The sequence below is a fragment of the Liolophura sinensis genome, chromosome 10 (genome assembly GCF_032854445.1).
Source record: "Liolophura sinensis isolate JHLJ2023 chromosome 10, CUHK_Ljap_v2, whole genome shotgun sequence".
In the NCBI taxonomy this organism is placed as follows: domain Eukaryota; kingdom Metazoa; phylum Mollusca; class Polyplacophora; order Chitonida; family Chitonidae; genus Liolophura; species Liolophura sinensis.
In genome coordinates this window covers 16982921-17006083 of record NC_088304.1, presented here as the reverse complement: position 1 = coordinate 17006083, position 23163 = coordinate 16982921, and the positions used below count along the sequence as shown (strand labels likewise).

The following is a 23163-nucleotide window of genomic DNA, read 5'->3' as shown; positions in this document are numbered from 1 at the left end:
GAAATATAATGTGCATGGTGACTCTTTATTTAACAAACCCCCTAATTACGAACCAACAACATATGGGTTGAATGTGAGCAGCTACTAGGTCATATCTTTTGTTATTGCAGGTAGTTCTAGTAAAACAAGAAGAATGAAATCTTATATATATATATATGTCATAGTTTCATCAGTACTAACATAAACGCCACTACACAATGAATAATCTATGAACAATTTAAACTGTTTACTAGGTACATGTATAGTTCCAAAGTTCCGGGTTGGTGACATGTATTAGGGGTATAAAACTGTACTGATAACAACATCCTGCTATTCACATCACACATCATGAAACACATTCTTCATGAGAATATATTACTCACAGGCTACACATAGGCAGTCAAATTCGACAGTTTGGTTAGTTGTTTTTATCCGCAAGGAATCTGTATTTATTGTAGAGAGACTGTAAACTGATGCCCTCCTTCTTCATCTTTTGTCGAATTACGGCTCCTACAGTCAGTATGTTGCCCATGCCCAAGATGAAGAAGATTCCTGCCAGAGCCAAAACCTGGTGAAAAGAAGTAGGTTTATTGTGAACCAGCTGATGATGACTCGAGAGTATAATGATACAGCCAAAGAAAGTCCGTTTCTGCACAAAAAAGACAAATGTTAACCCATTGTAACATGTAAACTTATTTTTACTGTGGGTTTAAAGACATGATTTTGCTTTCCTTTTTTTTTTTAACTTGTGACCTCTGGCATGTCAGAAGAAATGATCTTTAACCGCATCTTAAGATTTCTATTTTACTCCACTTCTTAATAGTGGGTTTTGATGTAATTTCCCCCCCAAAAGTATATATATATATATATATACTCTGTGTTCACAATGAATGGTCAGCAACTGATCAGGTCATGATTCAATACATTTGCCCATAAAGTCAGACTTGACTTAGATAAATGGTCACATTCCTCCACCTATTATCCCTAGGATTACAGTTTAAGAACCTATTTGCACCAATTGATTATGAGGATTTTGATGGCAGACTGAATAGAAATTAGAAGTACATATTCAAAAGCAATGGAGTCATTTATATGTGAAAAGTAGTGATATGAAATTTTTTCACCCATTTAAACATAAATTTGGAAATTAGTTTCATCACCTCACAATTTTTCATTGACTTAAAAGGCACACCCATTCCCATACAGATTCTTGTGCTCAAACTTAGCCACAAGCACATCTTTCACTTAAATCTTACGTCATGTTATTATATTAGGTAATAAAATAATTTTACTTCCCCTCAACTCTTTTCACGTGAAACATTTAGCTTGATTCTGATTATTCATCCACCTTACAGGGCCACTGAGGGAACTTTTTGTTAAGTTAATTACTTAATCATCACAAAGATGGCAACAAAAGTATCATTTTAGGGTCTTACATGATTCTGAAACTAGAGGGCAAACTTACAGTACAGTAGTTGAAATGCCCTGTCCAATATCACTATAGCAATCACTGATTTATTAGACTAAAATAACAACAATGACTGATAATCAGTCCATTCTGTTTTCATTAGACTAGATGAACAACTACTGTGGAATGGATCAGCAATACATGTATAAACTCATATTTTGTAGCACGACTACCAAACAGCTCGCTTACAGGAGACACATGAATGCAAAGCTTCAGCTCAGAACATTAAAATACTGATTTATTTATTTATTTGATTGGTGTTTTACGCCGTACTCAAGAATATTTCACTTTTACAACGGCGGCCAGCATTATCGTGGAAGGAAACCGCGCAGAGCCTGGGGGAAACCCACAACCATCCGCAGGTTGCTGACTTATGATCGGAGAGGAAGCCAGCATGATCTGGACTTGAACTTACAGCGACCACATTGGTGAGAGACTCCTAGGTCATTACGCTGTGCTAACACGCCATTAAAATACTGGGAACTTTGTAATTTATGGTAATTAATATGATGGAATATTCCCCTCTGGTTATTGTACTTTACATGAATGTACAGCCTTGGCAGTGCTCTAAGATGCACACTTAACATTTATCTTCCCCTGTAACTGGATGCTGACACTCGGAGTATGACATAAGCTACATCTGTAGTACAGCTGATCTGGAAAACAGTGATACTGAAATTATGAGATAAAACAGTTCTAAACACCCTATAACCACATGCATGCTGTGAAAATAGTGTTATTATTCACAAAAACTAGACAGCCTAAATGTAAAATCACAACTCACTTGCCACTCCTTACAGCCTGGATGTTGGGAAAGGTGATACAGTGTGTAGGCATTATACAGCTGGTACACCTGAAATGAAAATCACACCAAGCATGCTTGAAATGAGATAGAAAGTCCATGGATATCTGTACTTTTATGAAGTTTCATGAACAGTCATTTTTTTTTTTGGATGTGTTGGTAACTCAACACATGACTGTTGCCACACTCTTACAGAACCCTGTCTATAGAACAACAGGGGTTCAGGTAAACCCAAAATACACAACAATACATTCCTATTTTTAAGTTACCTTGTTAACCAGGGAAAGTATGGAGACGTCATCATTTATCTATGTATCCACACAAAAACTAAATAAGCATCTATATTGTACACACATCCCTCAAAAAGTTTTCACTCAGTTCACAAACAATTCCTGTTTGCACAAAATAGCATAGAAAAAAAGAAAGGGCGCAGGAAAAAAAAAAGTGGTACATTATCGCATTTGCATCAATTGAGTGGGTGAGAAAATTGACTGATGAATGTGACGTTATATGCGGAGTTGTTTTGCCTTTTCCCATGAACAATCATACATGACATTTGTTTTGATTCATTTAAACTGAATGGCCAAACACAGATGGGATTGGTTTTTCTTTTTGGTTTTTTTTTTTAGGAAAAAAAAAAGAAACCCAAATGATTCACAGGAACGGTCCTGTAGAGAGTGATCTACAGTACTCTAGACCTCCAGAAATACCATGCTGGACGAACCAGGTGTCTTCCTATGTGAGAGCCAGAGACTCTCTTAGGAGTCATGTGGCCTGTTTGACTGAAGCCTGCCATTGGTTGAATATGTTATTGGTCCAAGTTCATCACAGAATATGGTATTTCAAGAAGCATGACCTGTCACCTGTAACTTCGGTTGGTACTTCCCCAAAAAATGAGCACTTTCTTTTTTCACAGTAAGTGCAATTAGATAGGTTGATTCGATCTGTTGGACAAACTAGGTAAAGTTAACACTACCCATTTCATCCTGCAGATATACTTGGTATTAATCCAGACCTTCAATAAGTTTATCTTCTTGTAGACGCTGGCGAGATCAGTTGATTAGACTTGAAAACAGCGGATGGCGAAATTCAGCTGCTGTCCATGCACCAGTTAATACAATTTGTGGCAATTGTGATGTTGCAGTCGCCATTATTCACGAATAACTAAGTGATATGAAGTCAGAATAACATCAACCTTCAAGTTCTAAAGTCTAGATGGGAAGAATGAAACATACTAAAGTCATTCAAACGCTTACCCCCCAAAATCAGACAATATCATCTAAGAATGGAAGAGTACTACTTACGTATCCGAGAAACAAAAATGGGAGAAGGAATGAGAGACCTTTCCACATCCATGACATGAAGCCCTCTGAAATTAATAGAAATCTGGAAATTACAACAAAAGGCAACACAAAAATGTTGTATTTTGCTTTGTGGTAAAATGGTTAGTGCCTCATGATTTATGTCAAACTGCCCCCCAACCCCTCCTTCTATATACTTTATCCTTTGCTAGGAAATGCATGTGGCCTTATTAAAATTAATAAAATTAAAACAGTGTGTGGGAAACAGTTGCATTGTGTGGATGGTGGCGAGTTGGTTACCATGGCAACAGTGAAAATGGGCAAGTTGAGTCTCGAAACATCAATATTTAAGTATTCACTAGGAATTAAAATTGAATATGGCGAAAAAGTGGAGTTGTAGTCTGGACACAAAGTTCACTTCTAACTATGTAAAACATGTCAGGAAAATAGTAATTTAGTTACCATGGTAATGGCAGAAAAAGACATGCGAGTCAAGACACTTTGTCATCTGTGAAAAAATCAAACTATTTTTATGGGAAGTTTTATGTTTAGTGTTTTCAGTGCTGGCAATGGCCTTTCCTCTGACATGTATTTTTATGGGCAATTTTATGTTAAGTGTTTTCAGTGCTGGCAATGGGTTTTCATCTGACATATTTTTATGGGCAATTTTATGTTAGGTGTTTTCAGTGCTGGCAATGGGTTTTCCTCTGACATGTATTTTTATGGGAAGTTTCATGTTAAGTGTTTTCAGTGCTGGCAATGGCCTTTCCTCTGACATGTATTTTTATGGGCAATTTTATGTTAAGTGTTTTCAGTGCTGGCAATGGCCTTTCCTCTGACATGTATTTTGATGGGAAGTTTTATGTTAAGTGTTTTCAGTGCTGGCAATGGCCTTTCATCTGACATGTATTTTTATGGGCAATTTTATGTTAAGTGTTTTCAGTGCTGGCAATGGCTTTTCATCTGCCATGTATTTTTATGGCCAGTTTTATGTTAAGTGTTTTCAGTGCTGGCAATGGCCTTTCCTCTGACATGTATTTTTATGGGCAATTTCATGTTAGTGTTTGCTTTGCCTTTACTTTGGCTCAGTTGCCTTCTCTGTAAATCAGAATTGTATTTTTCCTGTTCTCTTTTTTAATACATTACAGTTAAAGTATTCAAGCAATCACAGTGCTTCCATTGGAAGAGTACTTCCAATGGAAGCACTGTGCAGTGTTATCTTATGAACAGACATATGAACTTAACATAGGAATTCTGACCCCACAAGGTATGGCTAATGGCAAGGTTTGACAAACAAAATGTAATCTGGCCTCAAGAAAACAGAAATAAATCCTTGTTTTATTAATACTGGATACATGGCATGAAAAACATAGGATGCAACACAACATCAAAACATTATTCTTCCCCTGCGCACAGAACCGCTAGCCCTGCTTCACGGGACACCCTAAAATCCAGCATGGCAAATAAAACTTAAAGAACCCCGCCCCTCAGGCAATTATAAAATTTCAGGTAGGCCTAATAAAAGAAAACACTAACATGAAATATGCGTCAGATGAAAGACCATTAAACACCGACCGTTATAATAGTTTGATATATATTTCTTACATGTGAAAGTTTGTGACAATAGTTCATCATTAATTTAAAAATGTACATACAAGTAGATTTACATATACATTCGAGCATTAGCATGTAAACACGGCGCAATGATCCACAGGCCTCTCACCAATGAGGTTGTTATGAATCCAGCTCAAGCTGGTTTCCTCTCTGGCCATAAGTGGGAAGGTCTGCCAGCGACCTGCGGATGGTTGTAGGTTTCCCCTGGGCTCTGCTCGGTTTTCTTCCGCTTAAATATGCTTAAGTACAACGTAAAACATTAATCAAATAAATAAACAAATTCACCAAACGGACCTTGGAAGAAGCTGTTTCAAGCAAGAAATATGGATTTATTTATTTACTTATTTATTTGATTGGTGTTTTAGGCCATACTCAAGAATATTTCACTTATACGACAACGCCCAGCATTATCAGGGGAGGAAACCAGTCTTTCATCTGATACATACTTATTCCATTGTTTTCTGTGCCTTCAAGAGCCAGATTTGTTCATTTATCTGCTCAAATGTGTTTAAACCAATCGTTTTATGTATACCTTGTTTTGGCATGTACTTTTGTTGTTGTTGTAGCAGTGCACCCCTTTGTACTTGATGACTAATACAGACTGACAGATATTCATCAATTTGGGGGCTACCCATTAATGCTGAGTCAACTGAATATGAAGCGGGATTACACAAGAAATGCAGAAGGCGTGAAATTTCAGCAGAACTAGATAAGTTCATGGTTGACATCACATGTAGGACACGCATAATAACGTGATGTTTGTGTCAGACATCCCGGAACCTACAAGCCGCACTGTGAACGGGACAGACTGTCTTAGATTGGACCAAGTCAAAACACATGATCAATCTATAAATGATAGGACCCTGATTAAGGGTCTCCTGATGTCATATATCTGCATGACCGTATCTTGGTTTATACTAACCATATCACAACATTGAAGAGCTCAAAACCAATCTTGATCAAATAGCAAATATGCCCAACATATACATAATGAATGTTATAATGAAACTGACCTAACATATAAATCTCCTTCAAATTCTCATATACATTTGTAAATGATCAAGGGGTCTGAAGATATACAACTGAAACAATAAGCTCAGACTGACTGATTTAACAGTGATATTTTCTGATATTCAGTTCAAAACATCTGGACATAAATGGCATGTTTTGTATCTTAATTTGGGTGGTTAAAAGAGAAAATATAAAATAGCTTAAATGAGCTCAAATTTCAGCCACAAAAATGCATCTTAGAGGCAAATAAATGTCACAAAATATTGTTTCTGGTGCTGAAACTTGAAACTTTCCAGTAGAATATCATCCCATGTTTCTAGCAAACCTCAAAACACCTTTCTAAAATCAACAGAACTCTCAGAATTGAGAAAAACAGGCGAGTTGGTAATGGACCAAATTTATGGTCATTTAGCCTGGGCTATTTCTGCATGTTCTAGCCCAGTCCTTTATCTTATTAGATAATCAGACAGAATTCGAAAGGATTTCATTTTTGGATGTTCTTGATGTACTTCTTATATTCTGAGGGTTATTGGATGGGTCGATAGTTGTGCTGTACAAAAAAGTGACAAAGGTACAATTATGTACAGATCTGCACATTTTCCCACAGATGTCAAACATGGTGTATAGAATTTAAAAAAAAAAAAAAAAAAAAAAAAAAGGGGTGGGAGTGGGGGGGTGGGGTGGGGTTTGATGGTCGGGACCAGACTTTTATTAGCACCTGCTCTAAGGACTGGACATAATTACCCACTATGATATTTAATTCTGACTTAGACGCTGCAAGATCTGTGGCACACAGATATTGGATGCCATGGGATGGGATATCATGAACTGTCAACTCTCAACAAGTGATGTTTTATTATATCCCCCAAAAACAGCGCAAGAATAAAGAAAAGGGAAAACCTGCTGTGATGGAAGATGGAGGTAGAATAAGAGGAACAACCTGCCCTGATAGTCCAGTGTGTTGGCCAGACATAACAGCTACATGTATGCCTCTGCACTCTGAATGAAACCTCCGATGTCAATGTAGTCTTTTGTGTTCAATGCATGATACTGTTCTTCAGAGCATGTATGCGAGCCAGGCTAAGCATTATCTGGCTCAAATTGGAGCTCACTTACTTTGAGTAAAAAGCATGAACTCAACATTCTGCGCACAACAAAGGAGTGGCAAGGTAACAGAGTGCATACAAGCAGGCACTTTTATCAGCTGAAAAGCAGTGAACAAACAGCAAATGTATAGGACAGCAAATCTATTCAGCTATCAGGACATTTTTTGCTTTTTTCACTGCCTTCCAGCCCCCACAGAACAATGAAATTAGGTTTTCTAGTTTGCAATGGTTCGTGCGATTTAGGTGGTGCTGACAGGTCAAGGGTATGAAGACCCTGCTGCCCGTTTGTTTAACAGGCCCTCATTCACAGCCCCATGAGCCCTTACTAAACAAAAACTTTGTTAACATTACATTTCCTGTATTTTTCAAAGAGTGCAGCTGGTAGACATAGTGTGGATGTTTTGAACACACTAGAGTGTTACCTGCTGTGAATAGAGATGCCTCTGTGAGCAAGCCTTACACAACTGGGTTCTGAATACCTTTCAACCCACCTTTCCTCCTTGACCTACTTACCACCATAAGGCAGACAGGTCAATCCCAATGTACACTGAACAATTTGAAAACTTTGTGTGGTGCTTCTTTCTATTCTATTCCCATGGGTTGTAACTTAAGTCTCTCAACTTTTATGTGGCTAACTGAGCAAGCCATTATCCAACTGCTTACCATACAAACAAGAAGGCAACACAAAGCATGCAAAGGGAGATAACTATCGAAAGTACTGAACAAATGTGCAAGATCACTGGCTATTGTTTCATGAACCTGGGATATTACTTTGTGATCCAGTTATTGGTCAATGAGAACCAAGAATAACTCTACTCACCTACTGTGATGTCCATGGTATGCCGCATGCCTAAAGCTCTAAGTCTGTATAAAGATCCACTCTGATAATAATACTGCATGACTTGTACCATACCTGTGGACATATTTATTTGTAACATTAATTAGTTAAACGTAAGTTCGAAACTTTAAAATTTAGTTTGCAAAATACATTCAAATGTTTTTTGGTTAAAAACTCAGTGAAAACTTAACTGTTCCCTGTACAAGAATGACAAAGGCCTAGTATAAACCTTGGTTATCTTGCTATCTCCTTCAAAAACAGAAGCACCACTTACTTATATATAAAGAAAAGAAGATCAGCTGTGTACGAAATTCTTGATAGGTATAACCTTCTGGCCTAGAAAAGAAAACAGAATTAAGAACCAGTAAGGTTAATTAAAGATTCTCATCACAAAAGTTCACGTTCATTACGAAGTTTAATTGACGCTTACTTTTAAAGGAGACGAAAACATAAAAATGCCAAAATCCGAGGAAAGAGGGTCAAATGTGGTCTTCAATATTTTTTATTTCAGATTTTTTTTTTCAGGAAAAAAAATGGTATTAAGAAATACTTTTGTATGATGGGTATTTGGGATCACCTTTTGGTATTTATTGCATGTTGCATAACAGTGTAATAAATAAGGATGTGATGCATGTCTAATAAATATATTTGAATGTAAATTTTTTCTTCATATCGAAACATATGCATTTAACCTGAATTATGATAATTTTAATGAATATATTAAAAAATAAAGATATGACCAAAATCCATGTTAAACACATTTGTCGGCTGAAATGACCAAATTCTAGAGAAAATTATGTTTATTAAACATGTTACACATTCTCATTTATAACAGTATTACACAAAGACTATGTGTAGCAAAAGATGGTCCCAAATGCCCAGCATACAAAAATTATTTTCAAGTGTCTTTTTCTCTTAAAGACAAATAAAAAAAAAATATTGAAGGCCACATTTACGACTAATTTTTTTTCGCACTCTTTCACTCAAGCTTTATGCAATTTCTAGGTTTTCTCCACCTTTAAACGCAACAGGTTTAACTAAAAAAGATGGCAGTTTTATGGCTTTCAAGCTTCAGCCTCTGTATAGAGCTGTCAATGCAAACTGCACACACTGCTTACAGCACATGTGCCGCTTTCTACGCTCGCTTTACCTCACTGTCACTACTAGGCTAATTTGACCTTTGGATCCAGTGCTTGGTTAAGCTTAGTGTCATGACTGGTGTCCTTTCACAGAACTATTAATCAAACTGTTCCACATTTTGGATACAATCATGTCCAGCATAATATTTTACTTAAAGAGAAATTTGCATAAAATAATATTAGAAATTAGAAGGTTGAGACAGAGTTTTTGTGTTTTCAGACATCACTTCCTGTCTCATCACAGTGATGCCAGTTACACTGGCGTTGATTTGTGTACAAATTTTGCCAGTGAGTGGCCCATATGCTGTAAAATGTGTAAGGAGTGTGCACATTGTAATATTACAGCCAGTAATAAACGGCAGCGCTTAGTGTCAGGAAAGCAGGCCTGCATATGGTCAATGAGAGATGAGGTTTGAAGAGTTTCTTGCCCTGGATCATACACAAGTTTTCCTCTTATAATTACTGCTAGGTCCAGGGAAGAAAGATAGTCTATTAGGTGCTAATCGTGTAGATATACATATGTACTCACATGTTTTAAAGATCATTTTAAAGCAATCAGCCTAGCAGTGCTAGGGATACACTTGTCTTAACACAATACAGTACATGAATCCAAATGGCAGACAATACAGTGCAGTTGCTGTAGCATATTTCAAATCTATATATCCTTCTCCAGCATTCTGAATCCATTGTTTCCTAGCCTTTTACCCCAATCCAGAGGTTTTATACTGTTCCCTTCGTTGTTTACAGCAACGTGCTTTTCCAGGTCAAAATAAAGCACTTAATTGTCAGTCGCTCCATCGCGGGCGCAAAGAAACTGTTCACAAGGAGATTGGTCTTCCTTACTTTCTCAAAAACACAGATTTGTCAAGGTAATATTTTATTTTGTGCTGGTTGACACTGATTCCTTTGTTTAGTAGAAGCACAATCTGTAAAAGACCTTTTACAGAAATTCAACCCAGTTTAACGACAATCGAAGTAATCAAAGTGATCTAAGTAATCAAAGTGATCAAAGTGATCTAAGTAATCAAAGTGATCTAAGTGATCAAAGTGATCTAAGTAATCAAAGTGATCTAAGTAATCAAAGTGATCAAAGCAATTATAAGCAGGGAAGAAAATACATTTACTAATTTCATTGTGTGACAAATGTTAACACAGCAAGAGCTCTATGCATGAAGTAAATTGAAACGGTTCCTGTCAGACATCAAGTGAAACGAAAGAGAAGTCTGAAGTGACATCCTATTTAACAACTTTTCAGTCATATGACAAGGAGTCATTAGGTGTGTGTGTGTACATATATTGGTGCCTTCTTGTGGCAAGGCAAGTTCATACTTCCAAAGTGCTGCCACCATTGAAGTATCATGCCGAAGACACCAGACATGACACTACACCCACTCAGTCACATGGTGCCGTCCAAACGTGTCCTGTTTCCTTGCTCTAATCATTCAGTGTTAAGTGCCAAGCCAGGCAGCAGCAAGTGCCATTTTCAAAGTCTTTGGTACGACATGACCAGAGTTTGATCCTGGGGTCTCCTGACTTCGAGGCGAACGTTCTAACCTTTAGGCCACCGAAGCTGTCCAAAGCCAGTATAAGCTAGTTTTGAAACTAAGCTTGGGAAAGGCACACAAGCACACAGATATGAATACGGAAATACAATGGCATGTAAGTGGGTGTACTGTATAAAGAGGAGTAATCACTCACCAAATTAATATAATGCCAGCACATACAGTGGAAATGAAGTGGTGGGTTACCCACCAACCTTTCACCCTGTTGGGGAAGGAAAAGAACAACAAGCCTCATAGATACAGAGTCATTTGTAATTGTCAGATTCACAACAGTTCACACATCATCTGTATGTTTCTTCTCCCTTAACAAACCAGATAATTAACCTGTGTTTTAAACTGTTGTTAGTAAAATTCCATTCTAAACTAAAAAAAAAATTACACTTAAAGAAATAGTGCCGTTGATAACCTACAACCTGCCTAGGCTTTAATTGCACTTATTACAAATTCATTGACACAAGCCCAAGTTTCACGATATGCTCTCAATCATCCCTAAAGGAAGCAAGGTAAAATTTCGGAAACAATTAATTGGTTGATTACTAGCCTCCCAGGGCTGTCAATATTTCAGCAAGCCCAACCTGCCCAGGAAACAGTGGCCATTTTGGGAACTTGGATTCACCAGACAAGTTGAGTTTGCTGAAAGATGGATGGATATTTACATTTGGGATGGTCGACAGCTCGGGATTTTAACAGTGAGGTGCCTGAAACGCTAAGTACTGTTAAAGAGTAACTAGACAGACCAGGGATGTTAGTAATTGACTGTTCTCCAAAATCTTATGATGCTTCCTTTAGGGGTGAATTTGAGGAATTCATAGCTGAGAAGGGAAGCCGAGTGTTTGTGAACTGAAGAAATTCCTGATACAAAGGGGTGTCCTTTTGTCTGTGAAAAAGCCCGCGAGTCAGGTGATGGGTAAATCAACTACAGAGAAAATTGCCTAAGTCACATGACACAGTCTTAAGACTCCCCCATTAAATTCTATCTTGTCACAATCAGACTATATGTAAATGTTAACACCAAACTTTGATCTTGAAAAATGCATGTATTCAAGTCACAAAAAAACTTTTGCTTTATACATACCTTGAGCCATTAACACGCAGTATATTTTCCCTGATAGTCAATGTGCAGTAGTACCAGACCAGCAGGAAGTGCAATGTTGCATCCAGCCATCTGTAATCAACACAGCTTCATAAGAAGTTGACTATTCTTTGTGGTATACCAATGCTAAACTAGCAGTCATGATTTAATAAATAGTGCAGCCTTGCCTGGCCGGTAAGTGTTGATGCCCAGGGAATATAGGAGCCTACAAGTTCTACATGTGACCCCCACGTGACCCCTATACGGCTGGCCAATGAAAAGTGAAGTATTTTGTCTGATGTGGAATAATAATTCATACCTGTACAAGTAAATTTATTTGTGTGAATCATATTTTACCTCATCCAAGTCCAAGAATGTCAGCAGTTACTTTCTTGAGAGAGTGGAACTGCACTGTAGGTAACCACAAATCTTTGCCACATAAGTGTCAACCCACCTGATGTATCTGATTTATTTGATTGGTGTTTAATACCATCCTCATTTTTTTTTTCACTTACAGAAAGGTGATCAGTTTTATGGTTACGAAACCTGTGTGCCCAGCGTAAACCACCAACCTTTGGTAAGTACTGACGTTCTATCCCACAACCAGTATAAATGTCTGTATATAAGAATAAATGTCCATGTGCTTTTTTTTTTTTTCACACATGACAGGTTCAGAGCATTGCATAGTGATGCAAAACTCAAAACAGTCATTGTTATTCTTCCCAAATCCCACTTACACCTGGCACAGCAGTCAGGTTTAAGGGCAGGGAGACCAGCCACTGCAACATGACTTGTACCTGGGTATGGGTTGTCACCATGCATCTGGAGATGCTTGGCCCTGAATCATTGAAATGCACTGGTGTTCTTTGAATCCCAACCGCGGACAAGAAAATTTCAGATTTCCTGGCCTAAACCGTTCTCTTGGCTTTTTCAGCATTAAAATGACAGCAAGCCAGCGACAGAGCTTGCGAGGCGATTTGGTTGGTCTTACATTACATTTGTTGGGGAGCAAGTCATATACACGTTTGAGTTGCTGTAAGAGAAAACATTCTGTCCATCTGACATATGTTGCAAAGGTAAAGTAGAGTAGGACCCTAGTTAAATACCCTTCAGCTATTGTGACCGGGACAGGGTACACAAACAGAGGTTGAAACTGGAGGTTTTAGTGACAAAATCTGCATGAAATTGCAACACTGTTGTAGCAAAAGGCACTGTTAGGGTGTATATACCTGTATGTACTCGTTCTTAATGTCGTAAGGCATTGATCATACATGTACACCCACTATGGTACCATGATACCCACATCGTGATCGGATCCTACACAGACATGTACACAAATGATGTATGTAGCCCTGGATGACTATGATGTACGGGGAATTAAACAAGACAGGACCATGGTTAGTCCATCATCACAGGCCGAAACCGTGGTTAGTCCATGACACATGGGCCTTGACCATGGTAAGTCCATCATACACAGACCCCAACCATGGTAAGTCCATCATACAGGGACCCCACCCATGGTTAGTCCATCATACACAGACCCCGACCATGGTTAGTCCATCATACAGGGACCCCACCCATGGTTAGTCCATCAAACACAGACCCCAACCATGGTAAGTCCATCATACAGGGACCCCACCCATGGTAAGTCCATCATACAGGGACCCCACCCATGGTTAGTCCATCATACACAGACCCCGACCATGGTTAGTCCATCATACAGGGACCCCACCCATGGTTAGTCCATCATACACAGACCCCAACCATGGTAAGTCCATCATACAGGGACCCCACCCATGGTAAGTCCATCATACAGGGACCCCACCCATGGTAAGTCCATCATACAGGGACCCCACCCATGGTAAGTCCATCATACAGGGACCCCACCCATGGTTAGTCCATCATACAGGGACCCCACCCATGGTTAGTCCATCATACACAGACCCCGACCATGGTAAGTCCATCATACAGGGACCCCACCCATGGTTAGTCCATCATACACAGACCCCGACCATGGTAAGTCCATCATACAGGGACCCCACCCATGGTAAGTCCATCATACAGGGACCCCACCCATGGTTAGTCCATCATACAGGGACCCCACCCATGGTTAGTCCATCATACACAGACCCCGACCATGGTAAGTCCATCATACAGGGACCCCACCCATGGTTAGTCCATCATACACAGACCCCGACCATGGTTAGTCCATCACACACTGACAACCATCGTTAGTCCACCACACATGGACCCCGCCCACGCTTAGTCCATAACACATGGACCCAGGCCACAGTTAGTCCGTCATACACAGATTGTGCAGCCAAGATGTGTGAAGGACACCATGGTTAGTCCATGATAAACGGACCGTACAGCCAAGATGGGTGTAGGAGACCATGGTTAGTCTATCATACACAGACCGTGCAGCCAAGAGGGGCATAAGACACCATGGGTTAGTCTATGATACAAGGACTGTGCAGCCAAGATGGGCGTAGGACACCATGGTTAGTCCATCATACATGGATCGTGCAGCCAAAACGAGCTTAGGACATTCGCAAGGCATCTAGCTGTACTGTATAGTGTCAGACTGGTGGATTAACGCCAGCCACCTTCTCAGTCCATGAAACTCATGGTAATCATGCAAAAGAAATATTCTCAAATGCAGTATTCAACACAGGTATCAATCAATTTATCAACTGCGAGGAAGCTGATTTTGAGACACTTCATAGTAGCCTAACCAGAGAAGCTGTCTTTGGTGGGGGAGATATACTAACCTATGATAGCTGACAGATAGGACCAGGAGAGACAGGATCATCACCACATATGTCACCACTAGCTTGAAGCGCTCATACTCCTGCTTGTACTGAAATCTGTCAAACAAGCGAGGATACAATCAAGGATTATGAGGATCGAGGACTCCAAATCCTGCTTTTGATAATCAGAGAGCATATAATTCACACACATCCAAGAGCATGATAACTATTATACACAATTTCAAAATTGTGTATAATATAATGTTCAGTTCAAAGCTTATGAATGGATCAAGGTGGTAATCGAAATTGACCTCAAAGTCTATAAAATGAACATGTGAAAATTTGGTCAAGTAAATCACATAAATCAACACATCCGAATCAAAGAAAAATGTGCAAACCTTGTGCATAGATCCCAATGTTTTTCATACTTGACCTGATGTTGCATAAAATAAACTTGTGCACAAAATTTTATCACTTTCAAGATAATTTTTTGAGCACTACAGCATGGAAAACATCAACCAATAAGAATGAAGGAAATCATTAAATACGCAAAATTTTATCACAAAACTCAGACAATCTTTTTGCAGTTCTACCTGTACATGGAGCATGGTATTTAAGCCACATCCTCAGATTAAGGGGAATAGTTAAATACTCAAAATTTATGTTCGGATCTGCCTGGATTTTTTTAAATATAATGTTTTGAAAAAACAGACAGACAATATTTACACTACGGCTTCTTTCAGAGGCATTTAGGAATTGGGATGGTATAGACTGACAGAGGCATTACTTATGGATAACAATTCCTGGATTTATTGACAGAGGCATTACTTATGGATAACAATTCCTGGATTTATTGACAGAGGCATTACTTATGGATAACAATTCCTGGATTTGGGATCCAGGAATTGTTATCCATAAGTAATGCCTCTGTCAATCAATATTTACACTAATCATTACACAGAAATCAACAACCAATGAGAATAACAGAATCCATTAAACATGCAAGAGAGATCAGGCTGATTTTCGAATCTGACATGTGGGCTCACATAAACAACGTAGCGAATGAGTTTCAGGATTCTCCTCAAATGAGTTTGTCATATAACAATACAAGGTGCACTTCAAACATAAGTCCAAAAATACAGTGGAAAATCTCTGTCTCGCCTAATGAATGAACAGGTGCAAAACTCTGAAAACACAGAACTAGTAGGTAAAGAGACAACACAGCTCGGCCTTGTTTTCTACCTGACAATAGGACCTACCGGTCCCGATAGCACAGTTGCTAGATCATCCACTTGGGGGGCGTTAGATCCAGGGTCAATCCTGGGCCGAGTCACACCTAAGACCTTAAAAGAGTAAGTTATAGCTTCCTCGCTTGACGTTCAGCATGAAGGGGATAGTACAACAAAATGGTTAACCCGTATCAATATAATGGCTCGGGCGAGGTGTCTTACTTGTCTTTAATAAGGCGTCTCAGTGAAGCAGCACTAGATAAAAGAGCGGTGGAAATCTGTCCTGCAACAAGGAGGCACATTACATGCACTCTAAGGATTCCTTCGTCGTCATATGACTGAAAAATTGTTAAGCACGATGTTAAACCCCTAGCACTCACTCACTCACCCCACCTGACAAACGGACAGAACAAGGTGTGTACAGGGAACTTCAAGACCTGTCTACTGCTTGGAAAAAGACTATTTCAGATAAGTTTCGACATTTTCAGGCATCACTCAGTGATCCATCCATAAATTAGGCATTCATCTGTTTTTACAAGTTCTAGTAATATAAGGATCAAATAAGTAAATTTTAGCAAACTATTGAGCAAAATCCTCACTTGTCTGCTTTATTAAGTAGAGATACATTCACTTCCCCCAGGATTATCTTCAGGTAAGGTCTGAAACATACAGAAGTCAACAAATACAGTCTGTAAAAGGAAAGCAGAAAAATATAGTGCTGTAAACACAAGAAAAAGCTTACAGTATACATGTACGTGAATTGTGAAACAAAATTACACATTGATAGATTACTTTGAATCCGACCGGGAAGTCATGGAAAAGTAAGAATGCTAGCAGAACAAAAGAAATACAAAGATGGTTGACTCTGATTTCTCACCAAAAAAAAATTAACCTTGGTAAACAATTTGAAAATGATGAAACATAATTATGAGCAATTCGCACAAAAATTAATCCAAAATTCTTGCTTTCTTCTGTCAAAGTGGGACATACCCATTTTTATGGGGCAATATTTCCTCCATCTCATGAAATGCCTCCTTTCTCTCTTTTATTTTCTGTTGAAGATCTTTAATCTGGCTCTTGTCTTCAGCAGACTGCTGATGTCTTGATTCTCTGTCAGCATGAAAAGCAAACCACTCATGATTCTCTGTCAGCATGAAAAGCAAACCACACTCATGGTTCTCTGTCAGCATGAAAAGCAAACCACACTCATGATTCTATGTCAGCATGAAAAGCAAACCGCACTCAAATAACTACATCTACATCTAATTTTCCAGGCTTTTTCAGAGATTCACATTTTTCAGGATGCTTGGAATAAATGTAGTACTTGTGACCTCTATGGCTACCGCCACAGCATAGCCCCTCTAACTGCATGTCCAGGATATAAAATACCACATAATGTATTCCCTTACCTTGAAAGACTGTGTTTCAGGTGAATATATATTTTTAGAAACCCAATTCTGACCCAAGAGCTACATGTAGTTCAAACTGTTTGGAGGTGAAGTGTGGCCTACTATACAACATACATCAGAGCTCAAATAAAGCCTTTCAATGGTCTACAAAATAACCTCCACATCCAGAAAACCTTATTGTAACATACACTTTGTCTCAGTGTTCAATATTTCAAAAAAGAGGCCATTAAAAATTCTAGATCTAACTGACACTCATCAAAGAAAGACGCTGTAGGCAATAGAAAATGATCCTGCTGAAATTTTTTTTGGGATAGTAACACATTTTTCTCTCAATTTATTTGATATGGGGAATTTAATTCAGCTCAGAGCTCTTTTCTGTACACTGAATTTTATATATACTTTATTTTAATAAAATGTGCAGTAAAATTATACCAGTCCACTGTAAATACGAGACGGAGCTTTATGGTGCTTTCTATCAAGTCTACGACTGTCAATGGAGAATGAAAACTACAGCTTCATACTTAGATTAATTATCCTGGAGTACATTTCTTTTTCACATGGGTTGAAATGACCTAGTGAGAAATAAGTTAATCAAAATAGTGATGTTACATCATTCATAAGTGTGAACAGAAATTATGGAGGGCAAACAACTTTGCAGAATGCCACAATGACCGAAAACAGTCAAAAAAAAAAAAAAAACAAAAAAAAAAAAACATCAACATGAAAACAAACGCTAGAAAAACAAAAGCTTAAAAACTTTTTAACCAGTTCATGTTGAAAAACATTTACATGCACCTCACTTTCATTTTTTGATGACAAAGAAATTCTTTGGAGTAGTACTTTAGAGAAAACATGAAAAAGTAGTATAAAATGAAGAGTATGGCTTCAGGAAAATGAAAAGAAAAATACATATCTGAGGCATATTTCATATTTCTTAATAACCCCTCTTGTGCATATCTTCCATCAGTGATGGGGAATACTGGGAAATAACGTCACTGATGAACATACTGGGCACCCCGATCCAGCTCAACCCCCAACAATCACTGATAATGCTGACCAATGACGTCATATCAACAGGCTACTTAATTTCCATACTAACACCTGAGGCCTTAGACAAAATGTACTTTAAAGCCATTTTATTTATTTATTTATTTGATTGGTGTTTTATGCCGTACTCAAGAATATTTCACTTATAAGGCGGCGGCAAGCATTATGGTGGGAGGAAACCGGGTAGAACCCGGGGGAAACCCACAGCCATCCGCAGGTTGCTGAAAGACCTTCCCACGTATGGCCTGAGAGGAAGCCAGCATGAGCTGAACTCACAGCAACCACATTGGTGAGAAGCTCCTGGGTTATTATGCTGCGTTAGTGCGCTAACCAACTGAGCCACAGAGGCCCCCTTAAAGCCATTTTAACACCCTCAGAAGTTAGGCTACATCCTATACTCCATGTAAAGAAACTAAGCGTTTCACGTATCTTGATTTATTTTAACTTGTGTTTTATGCTGTACTCAAGAATTTCACCTGTATGATGGCAGCCAGCATTATGGTGGGAAAATCATGACCATCCGCAGGTTGCTGACCTTCCTATGCATGGCCAGAGAGGAAGCCAGCATAAGCTGGACTTGAACTTACAGCGACCGCATTGATGAGAGGCTCCTGGGTCATTACGCTGCACTAGCACGCCAGAGATAATAAATAACTTCCCATACTCACAGCAGTATCATTTGCAAAGGAATAAACCAAACAAGAAACATACGACACACAGCTAGTTCCATTAAGATACGCTGTAACAACGCACTTTTTTAGAGACTCGTTGATTTTCTTGATCCTGTAGCGATGATGGGCAATGCTTTCCATGCATTTCTTCTGGGCTGTAATCATCTGCTCCAATTTTTTCTGATATAAGCGATGGTCTTCCTACGGACAAAAAAAATATGTGAAATCCACAATATATTAAGCATCCCATTCAGCTAACTTGTTTTTTTACAACATTGTCAAAAATTTAATGAAGAAAGTGTGGTCACAGTATCCTCCATGTTCTCGTACTTACATCAAACGCACTAAACTCAGCTTCAGAAGATGAGACCAAGTGAGACAACCAAATCTTGTATTCAATCTGGTTCACTGCTGTGGAATGTTGGCAAAACTGACCGCTATATTGTAAGCTGTAGATTGCCAAAATTAGTCAGGCTGCAAGGACGACATGGCAGACTTTTTTGACTGGTGTAAGGCTGTCCGCGAGCCATTGCAGTCCAATGGTAAGTTTTTGAAATGTCATTGGGGAGTCACTGGTACCTGACAATGACACTGCAGTGCGAACAAAAACATCATGCTTAAATTTGGCTAGACTAAAACGTCCCTTTAATGAAACACAATTACACAGCATTTGATCAGTGTACAATCTTGGAATGTCTGGTATGCTCCAAGTGTTCTTAGGGTGTTTTCGTTGAGTTAACTGGTTTTTATTTGGAAGCAGTACTGTAGCTAAGGTTAAGTTATCCTCCAACACTTAAGTTCTGTATGAGATACATTTTATTTCCCAATCCAACATGGTCCGAGATTGCTTCATGTTCAGAAACCAGATGTAGTTGCACTGCCACGGTATTTGAGACAAAAATTATCTATCAAATACGTTCCCACTGCCAGACACTTATTTTTTCGTCTGTTTATTTATCACCCAATGTTGATCTGTATTTCCTAGGCTGCAGGAGTTCCAGATTCCTTGGTGATGCTCAAATCAAACAGCTCAAAGTGAAGGACAGCCTCAACATATTTGACAAGGGTAGGTAACTCCAGGTAGGTAGGTTTTTTAATAGAATGACCTATCACTTTGGTTTGGGACCATCCTTGGTCAAACAAGGCTTTGCCAAACCTAACGCCAGATCAATCTCACTTTAAATCAACAGAAATCTGTCATACTGTCTCATTTTTAGATTTTGACTGCCAACTGGCCAAGGCATTCACACAATTTTGCAGGCTCTTACTCTGTACTTTCCGTCCATTAGTTTATTAGTAGGACGCCTAGCCCACACTACCATATGTAAAGTAGGAATATTTGGACACGCCATATTCATGCCTGCTCAACCAAGTCAATGTATTCAGATTACACTGCATCTAGTTGCTGTGTCTGAAAAAAAGATAAATTTTCATTGCTTTCTGACACATGTGTCACATATGCATACTCCTATAAAGTATCATAAAATGTTAGCTAAGAAATTAGCTGTGAACTTTTAATTTTGGGAAAGGTCTATATAGTTAAGGATAGCGTCCTTAGACCATAGCCTGAGACCTCAGTCTAAGGGTGGCTTGTATACACTGAAACGCAGGGACCGCTGGCCACCCTTAGCCTGAGACTTATGTGGACCTGATTCTGGTATAATGCTTATAAAGAATAACCCTCACGTTCAATTCTCATGCATGCGCATTAGATTCATCCTCAATACACATACAGCACAGCAATTCTAAAAGCTAAGATATTTACGCACATTTTGACACAATCGCTACTTGCCATTACATCACCATTCTGCTGTAAATCTTAACCGAAGTCGAAAATAGGCTCGTAGTTAGCAGGTCGCTGCGTGCTGACAGGCTTTTGAAGTCTGGGTTGGCTAAGCGCACATATGCAGCAGCGATTGACTTTCTAAAATGGAGCAGGTGCCAAAGATAACCCCCCTTTCTTCACAGCAAACTTAATTTGACATTTCGCATGAATTGTGTGATCCAGCATTCTGCTCCATACCCTTCAGACAATTGCAAATTTGTGCCTTCACAGTAACGTGACTTTCTGTCTGTCAGAACTTACAACCAGCCGATCAAAACACAGACATGAGGTGAAAGGTCAACCACGCATGCGGGTCGAGCAACAACCTGACTTATTAGGTCACGATGTCGACGTGGCATGTGAAAGTAAATCACAACTGTCAATTATCTGGGATTTACTGGCCTTCGAGGCTACAGAATGTGGCAAAAATTGACAGAGAATGTCTTGGTAAACATAATTTACTGGAGTTTTGCTCGGTTAATGTACATATTGGTTCTTTTTTGCACGAATTTTTGTGGTGCAGAGTTTCTACACACTAATCTGTATTTAAATACGATTATTTTAACCTGGATGACATCGGCTGTGATCTACGCCTAACCAAATATTAAAAGATCACAGTTGAGATCCTTGGCTACCTTGGTTACCTACCAGAGTTTCAGACTACATAAAATATTTATATTGATCTAAATGAAAACGCTCTTAATTGCAGCATGCAATAATTTATTTCGATATGCGATACATAGCATACATACATGTAGTTGCTTCAACATAATTTTTTATCTAGAATTACGGTGTGAAAGATTTGAACAGAGTAAGAAGACAAGCTCCAGCACACATGCAAGATTTCTAGAATGGGTGGGGTAGAGGCGTATATGCAAATACTGATGTCTTCTTTGTGGTGGTCTCATCCCAGCTTATCACGCTCGTCATTTCAAACGGTCACAGGTAAAAATTTGATTGGTTGATTGCCTTTTGTCATGCAACTAAAAAGACACCACGTCTTCTATCTCTCGAGATTTTCATTTCCATCATATTTTGGACAAAAAAAAACATTTTTATGTGACCCATATGTATTGGAATTTTTTTCTTTTCTTTCTTTTTTTTTTTGCTGAACACAATCGGCTGATCCTTACAAATTACAACGGGCCAATTTTCGTTACCTCACTGACACTTTAATGACTCGAATAAAACACTACTGGCATCTTACCTCCAGCTGCACAAATTCCTTGTCTAATTCGTCCCATTCTTCCCTGCATGTTTTCAAAACAGAACCTTCCATTTTTCGTCCGATGCAAAAATTTGACGAAGAAGTGATTAATTCGTTCTCCGGTCACCTTACTTCACATCTGCCTCAGTCTGCCCCAGAATCCGACCATCAGTGAACCTCTTCGGTTGAGTGGGGCCGGCTTCAAAGGTCGGCGAACCCACGCTGAGACTGGGGACGGCCTAAAATACGTTCAGTCCGTACATCCGGGCTGGCCTACCATACGTTCTGTGAAGTTTGGCTGTAAGGGCTATACATACCGATATGAAAGAGCTTTGATCATAAGTAGATTGCTTGTATTTGTCAAGATTGTACTATCCGAGAAATCACTAAACCACTGACATTTGCAGTTTTACTCGCGTCTACACGCTTTACTCGCGCAAACACGATGATGAAATGTCTGAGCTGGTAAACAGTAAAGACACTGAATACAAAACTCCACTTCACAGCGAATGCTACGCTTCGTTGACAATTTTCTATGGCCTAACATACTGTAACTGTGTTTTATCATTAGCTGTTACTGTTATCTGTGTAGTTCTCAGAATACCGTCAAATGTTGTTGTTGCAAGTGTCAAATTTGCTGTCTTCCAAACTTTCGTCTTGTCGCCGGCTTGCCTCTACCGCAGGTGAGTGAAGTGATATAAAAACTATAACCGCTCATTAGACATAGGCAGAATGGATCTTTGCGGTCATCTCGTATACATTCACACTATAGGGGCCTACAAGCACAAGTGAGGGGGATATGTGTGACGTCATGTTGTGTGCCTCAGCATGGTTAGTGTGGCTACCATATGAAACACTAACACAGGAGTAAGGTGTAAGGTTACACGTCCAATAGGGTGTAAATTATAACATAAAGGGCCAAAAAACATGGCGCATTCCATGGCCTCATAAGATAAAATGTTGATTTGCAGAGTTCCCAGGTACATCAGAGCTCTATTTCCACCCCTCTTCAGTGAGAACAATGCTTAAGGTAAAATTTTGTCATGTTTGATGTCTTTTCTTTAAGGTAGAAGAATAGGTGTTTCAGCAGTAGTGGGTTTGTGGGAAAATCAGGGGCCAAGGAAAATTCCTTT

The 23163-nt window shown here is 39.0% G+C and overlaps 1 protein-coding gene across 1 annotated transcript; it reads right to left on the bottom strand.

Moving 5' to 3' along the window:
- Positions 1-22434, bottom strand: LOC135476535 (ion channel TACAN-like). Its single transcript, XM_064756582.1, has 12 exons — positions 22031-22434; positions 19081-19199; positions 16862-16981; positions 16471-16530; positions 14664-14759; positions 11896-11985; positions 10957-11022; positions 8394-8455; positions 8102-8194; positions 3554-3618; positions 2232-2300; positions 1-547 (listed from the first exon to the last, which is right to left on the bottom strand). Exons 1-12 carry the CDS (start codon positions 22100-22102, stop codon positions 398-400), a joined length of 1062 nt encoding a protein of 353 aa, XP_064612652.1. The 5' UTR covers positions 22103-22434; the 3' UTR covers positions 1-397.
- Between the last annotated feature and the right edge of the window lie 729 nt (positions 22435-23163).